The sequence below is a fragment of the Sinocyclocheilus grahami genome, unplaced genomic scaffold (assembly GCF_001515645.1).
Source record: "Sinocyclocheilus grahami isolate Dianchi unplaced genomic scaffold, SAMN03320097.WGS_v1.1 scaffold103.1, whole genome shotgun sequence".
NCBI lineage: Eukaryota > Metazoa > Chordata > Actinopteri > Cypriniformes > Cyprinidae > Sinocyclocheilus > Sinocyclocheilus grahami.
The window spans coordinates 1,061,484-1,074,926 of NW_015505282.1; the positions used below are offsets into that span (position 1 = coordinate 1,061,484).

The following is a 13,443-nucleotide window of genomic DNA, read 5'->3' on the forward strand; positions in this document are numbered from 1 at the left end:
CATTTACACACTGTTTAATGCAGGACATGAACGCATTTAACCTGCAGTTACAAATGCATAAATAATGTTTTGGTATATTAAACATAAAACATTGAATGCTGACATTTGAAATAATTAAAAAAAATGAAGATAATTTAAATGTGAAATTAAAACCGCCAGTAGGTGGCAGCAAGTCACAGTTAATAAGTTATTGTGACTGAACCGAATCATTTAAATGGTTGATTAATTCGGGAATGAAACACTGTCATGTTGCTCAGAGACGCAAAACAGCGCTGTGGCTTTGTCTGGAATTATTTTTGTTGGCGAATTTTTTTTGTGCAAAAACAATATGGTGTCTAAAACGCAAGTCTCTTAATAAAACATCTAGTTTATTGAACTGTTGTAAAAAATCAATATCACATTTGTATATCGTAATTTTTGGAGAAAAAAAGGCACTCTTCCGTGTGAACTTAAGTATAAATATACACATTTTCTGCCCCCATGTCTTGAATTTGTGATCATTCCAAATGTATTTTAATAGAATGAATCATGCAGTGATCAGGCAGAGCGCACTCTAAATGCACTAGACTTCACGTAATGCGTGCACTCTGTAGGTGTTTTGAATGTTTGTTTTTTTGCATCGTGAGAATATTGAGCAAAATAGCTCACTTGTCATGGTGTTATTTAACTTGTATTATTTTTTTACTTTATTGTATTTAATTGTAAAGTCATTAGGTCCATCAGACTGAAGATATTTGAGCGGTAATGAGACCAAAAATAATTAAGACCCATCGAATCCGAATTTAAGATATTTTAAGACTTTTTAAGGCCTTATATTAGGAAAACTTTATTTAAGACATTAAGACTTTTTAAGGACCTGCGGAAACCCTGCTAAACACAATTCACATCATACACATAAATAAATATACTTTTATATAATTACATTTTCACAATGATTTTCATGGTTATATGACATAGTTGCCATTAGGGCTGTCAAAAAAAATTTGAATTACGAATATTCGTCAAAAACAAAAATCAACATTGAATGGAAAAATGTTGCATTTGAATTTTAGGTGTGCGTTAAGGAGGCAGCCTTATCAGTGGCACACGAGATGCGATGGCGATGTAAGTGTCGTTGCATTTGAATGTTTTTGTTAGTCTATCCAGTTGAAGCCACTAGATGCAGTGCTGCAGCATTGTCCATTCAAAATATTGCAGGAAAAGAGAACATCAATGCGGGGAAGATCTTGTTTCCGTCAAAACTGAAACCAAGCACAGAATGCATATTTATCGCATTTTCTAGAGGGACATCTATCACGTTGCACTCGCGTCTCGCACAAGAGAGCCGCATGTTTAGAAAGCCATGTAAAATTAATGCAAGTTTAACTTTTAAAAAAACATGTCTCGAGACTTTATGGTGGGTTTTTTTCCCCATCCCACTGCATTTCACGTTAAAAAAAAAAAAAAAAAAAAGTACTGTGTGATTGGCTTTGGGCGCTTTGTATTAAACTATGCATACATACACGATAGACATGTGCCGGTATTCGGTAATGCGATATATCCCGATAATGAATATGCACGATATTTTTATATCTTCAAAATACAAAGAATAATTATTTATTACAAATTATTCAGATTTTTAAATGCATTTTAAGAACACTTTTCCCCATCAACTGGTCACGATGCACAACACCGCTGTATGCTGAGTCACAGACACTTGTGCACTTGATATAAACAAGCACAGATGAGAAGCGCATGGCGGAGCGCGAGAGAGATGCTCTGGATAAATGGCACATTCACTCGCTGACAGCAGATGGCGCTGAACAGCAGAAATGCAGCCTTTACCATGGAAACAATCAGCTGGCTACTTTCGGTTTCTGAAAGGTGTTTAAATTACTTAGTCATTCAGATTTGTGTATTCGCTATGGTGTTCATCACAGCGCCAAATACTTAAAGACTTAATACACTATTTATTTTCAAAAACATTTTTACATTATATATTGTTTGAACATTTTTTGATTCTTTATTGTTCGGTCACACTTTATATTAGAGCTTCATTAGTTAACATTAGTTAATTAATCAGTAAACAAACAGTTGATGAAAAATTATTCTAAACATTCGTTAATCTTAGGTAATGCCAATATTTAATAGCACGTTGTTAAAATCAAAAGTTGCAACTTTTTTTTTTAATGAGCTAACATGAACGAAGAGTTGTATTTTTTAACAAAGATTAATAACTTCTGTAGCAAATGTATCTATTGCTCATTGTGAATGTTAATACATTAAGGTTAACTAATGAGGTCTTATTGTAAAGTGATACCTATTGGTCCTTACAATTCTTTTGCACTTTAATCTGTGTAAAATTTTTAACTTTATACATTTTTTTGTATATTGCTTTATTGTATTTAAATGTTCAGTTATTTTTGTGATAAGAAAAAAGGTATTAAACCTGTTATACTACAACAACACGTTTTTGCAACTAAATTTCAATATCGTGATAATGCCTTATACCGTGATACAAGCATTAGCAATTAATCGCACCATTAAAATTTGATATCGGCATATCCCTAATACATGATGCTGTTTTGTTTATAGTTGTTTAAGCAACTTTGAATATAATTGGTTTATAAACATTACTTTAATCATGCACTTTTTTCACAGATAGACGTTGTTTTATTGCTTTGAATAAACGTGCATTAGTAATATTTTGCTCGATGCGCCCTTTTGTGGCCTCAGAAGAGAAGCCAAAAGCCTTTTTTTTCACCCTAACTGAAATTATACCTCTTAAATTTGAATATCGATAATATTTAAGTGCAAAGTTCAAATGTAGTTTTTCAGCCATTTTGACAGCCCTGATTGCCAGCCATTGTTTCAATATACAAGCTCTCACCTGTGACCTGATCCACGAGGATCCTGGAGGTGATGATGCGGCCGTACTGAGAGAAGAGCTGCTCCAGCTCTTTCTGGGTCATGGTTTTAGGAAGACCGCTCACGTACAGGTTAGCGTCACGAATGGAGGCCGAACTCGGTCGAGCAAATGACACCTACTCACAAACACAAACTTAGCGCACGTCAACACACATGAGCGGTATCTCTGACAGCAGCCTCACTTCAGATAGACCTTACCTTGATTGTTTTAGTCTGCAGTCGGAGACCATTTAAAGTGTTGATGGCTTTCTCTGCATCTTTGGGCTCTACATAGTTCACAAAGCCATAACCCAGACTCTGACCTAAACACACAAACACTCAAGTGAGGATTTATGAGCACTGCAGTGCATTATGGATCTGACCATCACAGTATCTAACACACAGTTGGTATGCTGTGATGTAAACACAGATCTGTGAGTTGAGGTGAGCTGCTGATGGTGACGTGTATAAAACCTCCATAAGAGAAGCATCAGGGTTACTGCAGACTCAAGTATTTTTAGCAAATGATTCAACAGATCTAACTAATTTGTTCAGAGCTTTTTCTGCAGGTGGACAAATTAGTCTAAAATTATAAAGGGAACAGAAATGATTCACTCAAGATTTATTTAAAAACCGTTGATTAATGATTGACCAATATATTGGCCGATATGTGGCATTTATGCGGATATTTTGCAGATAAGATTTTCTGTTAGGATCATAAGTGTCAAAAGTGGGCCTTTTTTGACACTACTGAAAACTCAAGTTGCATTTTTTCATTTACTGTAACTTGTCAAATTTTTATTAAGCATTAAACAATCTTTTGAAATCTTTCAAAGAATCTTTTGCTTATACAGCTGTTAAGATTCTCTGAAGTGTGCATTTGTAGACCGTCTAAAAAAACAAGTACTTTGTGCATGATCCGTCCGTGCAAATCCAGTTTGCCCCTATTTTTTTATATTTACTGAGTACTGTGTATAAAGTTACCATTACCTGTTTTTTATTTGAGAAAATACAATGCAGTGCACAGAGACATGTCCACTTTAGTCATGTTTTTAACAATTTCTTCATTTGTGAAATGCAATAACAGCATTACAGAATCAAGAAGTTGCTATCTGAAATATAATTTAGATTTGAATTTCGGGGTGGGCGATATACCAGTAGACACAGTTAACTGGTAGAAATTTGTCAACCAGTAGAAATTTTTTCTATCACGCTCATGTGATGTTGCTGTGCTGCGTCTTCATGAAAACGTATCGTTTGTGTGCATTTTTAAGCATTGTGGTTTAAAAACAAACGTAATCAGCAGCAAAAGAGAACTCCGAGCACTGTCAGATAGGCGCGCGCACATGAAGACGCTGCTCATAGAGCAGCTATGAAGTTTACTGAAGCAAACAATGCGGGCAGCTCTTAAAGTGACCGCAGTCTAATATTCCTGCTGTCTGTTATTCATGTTAATCAAACCACAAAAGAGAGAATCTCTCACTGCTCTTGACTAAATCACTTTTTAGTCCTATTGCTTGTAATTAGATTCTTATTCTTATTTAATCACTGACCATTTACTTTTCTGTCAGCTTGTTTTTTTTTTTTTTTAGGCTAGTATTAATTTTGTGATATTGACACTCGTGACAATTATAAAATTTCAGCGATATCAAAAAGAAAGACCTTATTTAAGGGAAAGTAACCATATTGTGATATATATCATAACTATATTGCGATATATATAGTTACCGTGAAATAAAATTACTCATTGTCTACCCCTAACGATATTTTCGATTTTTCCCCTTTTGATTCATTTTCAAATAATGTATTTCTAATTCTGCTAATTGCAGCATTTATTTATTTTTTACTATCCTTCAGTTTAATAGTGTGATATTATCAGATTTAAATACCAGCCATTGGCCACTATGTTTTTGAATATCATCAATATCAATCAATCATAAAAGCCCTATTGGTCAAAAATTATTAGAGACAGCCATGAATACCAGTGATTTTGTCCCGCACAAGTTTGCAGGACTCAATCTCTCCGATGCTGCCGAACAGACTCTTGAGCTCCTCCTGCGTCATGTTCTGTGGCAGGTAGTTCACGATCAGGTTGGTTTTACTGTCCTCAGTACCGTTGGGCATCTCCACAGGTGACGAGCAGTTGTTAGAGACGCTGTTGGGACCGTTGTTGGAGGTACAGCTCGGCCCATTGGACAGCTGCGTCTCCATGGCAGCGATCACCTGCTATAGATGCAAACACACAGTAAGTGAAAAAACAGGAACACTTCAGATTATTTAATGTAGAATATAATCATGTGTGACCCCTGGACCACAAAACCAGTCATAAGGGTACATTTTTGAAAGCTAAATAAATAAGCTTTCCATTGATGTATGGTTTTGTTAGGATAGGACAATATTTGGCTGAGATACAACTATTTGAAAATCTGGAATCTGAGGGTGCAAAAAAATCTAAATATTGAGAAAATCGACTTTAAAGTTGTCCAAATGAAGTCCTTAGCAATGCATATTACTAATCAGAAATTAAGTTTTGATATATTTACGGTAGGAAATTTACAAAATATCTTAATGGATCATGATCTTTATATCCTAATGATTTTTGGCATAAAAGAAAAATGGATAATTTTGACCCATACAATGTATTTTTGGCTATTGCTACAAATATACCCAAAAGTATGTCGCCATCTCTTGTGCTCCAGGGTCACATATATTAGTAATAATCTGTTCACAGTCTGTTTGTTTTAAATACATGTTTTGATTTTAGCATATCAGTTACAAAATCTCTATTCTGCTTGCACATGAAAGCAATTCTCTCCGCTAATTCCACAAATTATACAAAGAGAATTATGATGTGGTACATTAGGGAAAGGTGAATTTAAATCAAATTATTTGATTCCTAAACGATTCATTTATATAAAAAAAAAAAAAAAAAAAAAAAAGTAAATCCCTAAAAAGAGTGATTTGTGCACAAATCCAACTACACTGTTTCCTCAGTGTGTTTTTGATTCACTAAACAGAATCCGTTCATAAGAGTAATTTGCATTACAGGTCTGAAATGGACACCGAGCTGATCGCAGTCAGTGCTATGTTTATACCAGCTGTGCCGGTTTCAGAAGTGGCTCTCCGCACTGCTTCGCTTCAGATACATGCCTACATCTCCCTTCTATTGAAAATAACAGCTAGTGCAGTGGCTACGGCATACGTAAACCTACCAACATCCGTCACCATGAATTATCAGGAGAGGGGGAAAAAAAAATAGTTTGTCGCATAATGTTAATGGTTAATGGAAACACTGCCATTTCGCAATCGTTTTTTAAAAATTGCCATTTATAAAATATCACAAGTTTTGCGCAACTCTGTAATGGAAGCACATCTTGTGTCAGTAAAGATTACGGTGACTTTTACCTTCTATTCCATCATTTCCGGTTTAAAAGTAGTTTCACAAGTTTTTTCAAGCATTCATTTAAAAAATTGTTCAGTGCGTTCAATGTGGCACACAGACCGACAAGGAGACAGTTGTGTGTAAATCGAGTGGCATGTGGCACTGTTGGTTATAGCATTTACTTCCTTTTAATTCATGTTTTTATTTTCAATTAGTTTATTCTTGCAAACACCTTAATAGGATTACAGAATCAAGTACAGAGATATATATATATATACAAATCTGTTTATTATACTGATTCTTGGTTTTACAGGAAATACTAATATTAATACTTTAAATCGTTTTAGCAGGCTCCTCTAGGGCTGTGCAATAAAGGCAAAAAATTATATCAATATTTTCTGAATTTTGTCGATATGATAATCCGACGATATTTTGCTGAGCATGTTATTGTGCTGGTACTTTGGCAAGTGTAGGGCTGCCGTGGACAGCTTTTGATGTTCTTCATACTCTGTGCGGTGATTAGTTTGCGGGAGTAACAGAAATGAACTTTTCCAGTAACTTGAAATTGAATTTTACCTTTTATGGCCATTTTTCCCTACTTTTTCTAACCTAATTAAATGCATCATATTGTTTGTGTCAAATTCAAATTTTATCAAATTCAAATTTTAAGACACTATAGGGCCGTAACAAATTAAATCAGAATCAACAATTTGTGCTTGCAATGCAGAGGTGGCACAGAGAAGTGACTTATATCAGGGATCTTCAAAATTTTAGACCACAGACCGGTTACATTTTGAAAATATTTTCGTGGATTGGCTGGTTTCTATTGGTATATATCGGTATACATTGTGGTTTTTGAATCACGGATCGCATGACTTTTCAGATAAGCAAGAACAAAAAATATTTAAAGCGAATATTGAGAGAATGAGAACGCTGAGAAGGGTCTTTTTGGCAATTGTATGTGTATGTAAGGAGACGTGAAAGGAATCAACTGTATTCTGAATTGAATGAATTATCAACTAAGATGTTATGATAGTTTTTGGTTCAGTGTATAATCAAACTAATGAAACCTTAACTTTGAAATCAGTATGATTAAACTTTTTGCCTTTTACAAAAAAAAATTGATTTAAAATGCAACAAATCTCAAATTACAATTGAAATAGTTAATGTAACTTATTGATTTACCTCTGAAAAAATGTTGATAAAATAGCAAAAAAAAAATATTTACAACTAGATGCAAGCAAAATCTTAATAGGTCAATATAACCCTTCTAATTAAATAATTATTACTGTTTCGGTAGTAACAAATTTGAGGAGAGGACAAATATTCCAAAACTTTCTGAAAATACAATACAAGAATTAACTGCACAATTACTAGAAATGTGTACCTTGAATATTATACAATTTGCATACATTAAAATTTTTGGTAAAATAATTTTCCAACTCTGATTTTGGACCAATTCTGTAGAATGGCCCATACACATTTTTCCCAGAATGTTCTAGCATTGCAAACTTGCCATCGCAACCTCTTCATCATCAAACTAAATGAGACAACTAAACATACAAAAGGTCTTTGGTTACTCCATTTAACTCCGTTAATAAAATATGTAGTTTTTGCCAGTTAGTGTGCATCGCCATGGCATTTCTTTCAAACACATTTTTGCTTATGTGAAGGATGCGGTTTTAAAAGTAGATATTGGGACATAAAAGAAGTACAAATATATAATAATATATATATAAAATCGCGTTGCTGAGTACTGCTAGCGTTCAGTTCATTTTACCCTAACTGGGCAACTCAAGCGAGCGGTCAAGCACTATTTCCAAATTAAAAACAGAATTTTATCACCAAGTTTCTGCCATTTTACAAAATATACCGTTAAGGAGGTCTAGAAAATGAAACTCGATAATTTTTTTTTTATCTCAAATTTTAACGTCACTTGCAGTGTTTAAACAGAGGCGTCACATCAATACATTCCTGGTTTTGTCACGGCTTTTCTGAAACAATATATTTTTGCTGCAGTGCCACCCAGTGGATATAATTGCCATTACACACTATTCAGTGAGGGGTATAAGGACAAAGGGCCAAAAATATGGTTTGGCGAGTTTTAATTTCAGTAATTTGATCACAAAATAAATGTCAACCGTGCTTTTACAATGCACGTTAAAGGGTTAAATAATAGTTTAGCAACCAAATGTTACATGCAACGTTTCATTCATGGAAACGATTCCGAAAGAGAGGTATGCAAGTAGAGCTGCATGATTATGACAAAAATCATAATTGTCGATTATTCCCTTGAAATTGTAATTGAGATTATTAATTACGATTATCACAATTTACATTGAATGATGTTTATACCATTGTTTGATGCAACTGCAGGCCATATTTTATATGAAAATAAACAAGCTGAAAACACTAACTGAAAAACCTTTAGTGCTTTTCTATAGCATTAAGCCTCAAATGTCAACTATACATCAGATTGGTTTCTTCTTTAAACGATAAAAAAAGTAAAAATATAAAAATTCAAACGGTGGAAAAACCCTTACGATAACATGTAGAAAGAAAAAAAAAAAAAGCATCTTAAGCACACGGAATAACAGAGGACTTTGAACGATTAATTTCCGCTTTGAACGATTACGTAATTGTGGCATCCATCATTGTAATCGCGATTAGAAATTTGATTAATTGTGCAGCCCTATATGCAAGCCTACCACAAGATTCAGTTTCAGTTTAGGTTTAAAGCTGCAGTCCGTAAGTTTTGCCTCTGTCGCCATCTCTGTTTGAAACCTGCAATTGCAGTTATTTGCAGAATTATCTTCTTTACGTGGGTTGTACACTGGCACAGCTCCTCAACGTGGATTAACCTAATCTAATGATCACCGCACTGGTGTGGATACTGTACTTCGGAATCACAGATTCTACGTCTTTTAAGTAAGACCCAAATAACAAATTTCCCCAGATTGTCAAATTAGTTTCCACTACAAAAGTGGCACAGAAGAACACAAAAGTGGCATGTAGGTAATTTTTCAGACATTTACAGAGGCTCATAGATGGCATGGATGTTTTAAATTCATAATGTTGTGAGATTAATAGTACTGTGTTCAAAATATCGATACGATGATGTATCGTCACAGAGATTTGACGATACGAGTATCGATACAGCTGGCCCTGTATCGATATTGTGGCACGTGTGCAGCAGTGGACCGCGCTTAATTTGTTTAAAATTTTACAACGTTTAAAATGGAGTAGAAAAGTGTGAGGTTTCTAAAAAAGAATGACTAGAGCATATATAGGCTACAACAAGGTTTAATCTGGCCGCAGAGGAACACAACTGGGTTGCCTGATATAAAGAGACGTAATCCCCAAAACAGAGCTTCACACTTGCGCAATACGGAAATATCTGCTAAGTGTGCTACTTATCTTTGTCAACCTGGCAACCCTGTGCACGAGCCCTCTATCCACTGTGGATAAACGCGGCGCACGCTTGCTTTCTGAAAACACTGGTTAGCAATCTCCACTTTAATATTCTATTCTCAGAAAATTGTAATTCATCGAGTGTTCATTTATATGAGAGAGAGAGAGCGAGAGAGACAGAGAGAGAGAGGCTGTGTATGTATGAATTACCACCGATTTGCCGTGTTTCTTTATTTACAGTAAATCTGTGGCTTTAATTCCTTTAGAAACAATGATGCTACCAGCTCCTTGTTGAGAAAGATAATGTAGCTCTTGAGCAATTAAGCTATTTAGTTGATAAAACTGCGGGGCAGCGCTAAAAAGTTTGTTCCTGAATGTCTGAGTGCGGCCGCAATGTGATCTGTGTGGGTGACTGAACTTAACATCAAACTGCTTCTGTGACGTGCATGTTCGGCTAGTGTCGCTTTGAACTCGTGCATCTTCGGAAGCAGAGCTGCGCGGAAAGTTACAAAAAAATGTCGTGCACAAAGCAACGCGAAACAACGTCATGCACACTCAAAGCAAACTTCTGCCAACACCGCATATTTGTCATATTTGCCGCGCACACCTAAGCGAACTTGCAGACGCCTAAAATCAGCCTTGAGCGTGTGTGCGTTAGATACATTGAAGACAGTGCGTTAGTTTAGAACTCTTCTAATTTTTTTTTTCAGGTAGAATAAGAATAATAAGTTACCAATCAAAAGAAATCTATGTTAACAAAATTAGTTTCCACTACAACGGTGGCACAGAAGAACACAAAAGTGGCATGTAGGTACATTTACAGACATTTACAGAGGCTCAGAGGTGGCATGGATTCATAAAACTCATAGCAATGTTGTGAGATTAAGGTTTTAAATATAAAATTTAGAACTATTGTTTGATTGAAATGATTTAAATAACTGAAATGATAATTTGTTTACTTTAGAGACTATTTGTGGAAAATGCCAGGAAACACTATCAAACGGGAAAGGGAAAAAAATAAACTGTTCTACTGTCAGATCAGCATCACAGCCTAAAATTAATCACACACTTCACCCTACAAACACAAATGACTCATCTGAACACTTATTCTGATGGATGCTTTGGTTGTGATGGCACTTTTGGCCTGATATTTGCTCAGTTGACAGTTGAACAAATTCATTTCAACGCAGTTGTCCAACAATACCCAAAATCAGCACAGCTCTAGGATGTGTGACACGGTAACACTGGACTGAAAGTGAAGAAAGAAGAAAGTCCCACAAACCCCAGTCCACGGCTCGGCTGCCCACGAGCCACTTCTCAGAAGAGAAGCCACATCACACAGCCTGACTGCCATGACGGCTGGAGAGGACGTCTGCAAACAAGAGCACATCAGAGTCAGTCACTAGGCGTGTTTCCATTACCCTTCAAATTGCACAAATTGAAATTGCGAATTGAAAATACGCCTAATGGAAACGCGTCAATTTCGCAAAAACGGCCATATATCGCAAAAAAGTTTTTACGCTCGCATGGTGGTTTTTCAGGCAATGCGAAAAAGGATTAATTCGCAAAACTGCAATGGAAACGGCTTTTTCGCATTTACAGGTCACATGGCGTATGTAAAAAGTCATATGATCATTCTTCAACGTACTATAACCTCCAAGGAACACGTCATAAGTGGCCGCGCTCCAGTATAAGGGGCTTTCCCTACTATTAATACTTAGACGATTTACACTGCACACGTCTGCGGTGCAGTGTGGCTCTGATACGGTCACTGAAGCTGATTACGGCCACTCAAAGCTTGTGTTTATGTTTTTATACAGTCTATGGTTTATTCCAGCCGCGCCACGCACGTTTCTGAAGCGGCTCTCTGTGCTGCTTCTGTAAAGATACACGCATAAGCCTCCTTTGAATAAATATAGCCAAAATCCGTCAAAATCCAACCAAAATCCGTTGCCATGACTTATCGCGAGAGGCAAAAGGTCATTTTGCAATACTTTTTTTATCGACAATCAGAAAATATTGCCAAAGTTTTGCGCAAATCTCTAATGGAAACGCGCCTACTTACACACGCACACTGCTCCACCATCAGCTCCCTAATGTTTTAGCACAAAAATGTTTAGCAATATTAAAGAGATCATTGGATGCCCATTTTCCACAAGTTGATATGATTCTTTAGGGTCTTAATGAAAAGTCTAACATACTTTGGTTAAAATTTCTCAATGGTAGTGTAAAAACACCCTTTTTACCCTGTCAAAAACAGCTCTGCACACAGCATCCCATTTCAGTGCATGTCTCTTTAAATGCTAATGAGCTCTGCTGACCCCGCCCCTCTCTTTAGGTGGGGTGACAAGCTGTTCTCTGAGAGACTAAATTTTAGCCGCATTAAATCGCAGAACTTGCTAACTACCACATTATTAGGAAAGGCGATTTGCAAAGATTCATAAAAACCCCTTATACTGACTTACTAAATTTTAGCCGCATTAATCGCGGAACTTGCTAACTACCACATTATTAGGAAAGGCGATTTGCAAAGATTCATAAAAACCCCTTATACGGACTTCTTCTGGAGGTGAAGCTGGATCACGAATGATTCGCGCGAACAGACGCATTTAAGCAGATCGGGGGCGCATTCCCTTCAAAAACAAAGGTAATCCACTGCTTCTTTAGTGGCTCAGATGTCGGGAGTAAATGACGACTGCTATGTTCATTATTACATCCAACAACAGAACACCTCAATCGCTTTGGAGCCATTCTTGTCTACATCTGCTCCAGCGGTGAAACAATGGCAGCCTGATGACAGCTTACTCAGGACAGGTCTAAGGTAAAATGCTAGTGTCAATCAACAATCGTGGGAGGGGCCTGGGTCTGTGTGCATCACGGCCAAGAAATTCTGAGAACAGCTTGATTTGAGAAAGGGGATATTATTTATTGGGATTAAAGAGGTCATATGATGCAATATCAAGTTTTCCTTTCTCTTTGGAGTGTTACAAGCTGTTCGTGAATAGATAAGATCCCTAAAGTTGCAAAGACTAAAGTCTCAAACCCAAAGAGATATTCTTTATAAAAGTTAAGACTCGTCCACATCCTCCTAAAACGCCTCGTTTAAACACGCCCCCACATGTCTACATGACGGTGTGGGAAGATTTGCATAGCGGTTCCAAATGTTCACACACAGAAAGGCGTCGTATCTTTGATTCTTGCTGTAGTATTGTTGCCGCCACCGCCGCCATGTCATGGATAGAGGTACTCCGATTGATCGGCTACCGATCACTATCGGCCGATAATCACGTTGGGATGATTGATCGGCGGTCTCTAAAAAGGCCAATCTCAAAAAACGATCTCAAGCTGACACGTCTGCTGTGAGAAGTTTGGCACTACATGCAGCGGCACAGTCTCAGTCTCTGCCCGGCACGGGTGAAATAATTATAATGCTGAAGATGAGGTACTCTCTCAAAATACGCAAATGGCTTCAAATCACCACATCGCATCTGTCTATAAGCGAGCTGCACGGTGCACAATTGACACAGGAATTGTCACTTGCACAATCGAGGCAGTGTCACATCATCACTAAAGTTTATAAATTGCATTACTTTTTCATTTTTGCCAGTGTTTAACCATTCAGCGCTCACGCGCTCTCATGGAGACCATGCGCTCATGCCCACTCGCAGCACATACAGTGGGTACGGAAAGTATTCAGACCCCCTTAAATTTTTCACTTTGTTATATTGCAGCCATTTGCTAAAATCATTTAAGTTAATTTTTTT

General features: G+C 36.6%; 1 protein-coding gene across 1 annotated transcript in view; it reads right to left on the minus strand.

The window, feature by feature from the left end:
• Window positions 1-13,443, minus strand: part of elavl2 (ELAV like neuron-specific RNA binding protein 2) — a 29,754-nt gene that overhangs the window by 2,411 nt on the left and 13,900 nt on the right. The window contains exons 2-5 of the mRNA XM_016276561.1: window positions 10,962-11,051; window positions 4,869-5,112; window positions 3,106-3,209; window positions 2,870-3,023 (exon numbers count right to left, since the gene is read on the minus strand). Of these exons, the coding sequence (XP_016132047.1) occupies window positions 2,870-3,023; window positions 3,106-3,209; window positions 4,869-5,112; window positions 10,962-11,033 (574 nt within the window). The 5' untranslated portion in view covers window positions 11,034-11,051. The remainder of the gene's footprint in view (window positions 1-2,869; window positions 3,024-3,105; window positions 3,210-4,868; window positions 5,113-10,961; window positions 11,052-13,443) is intronic.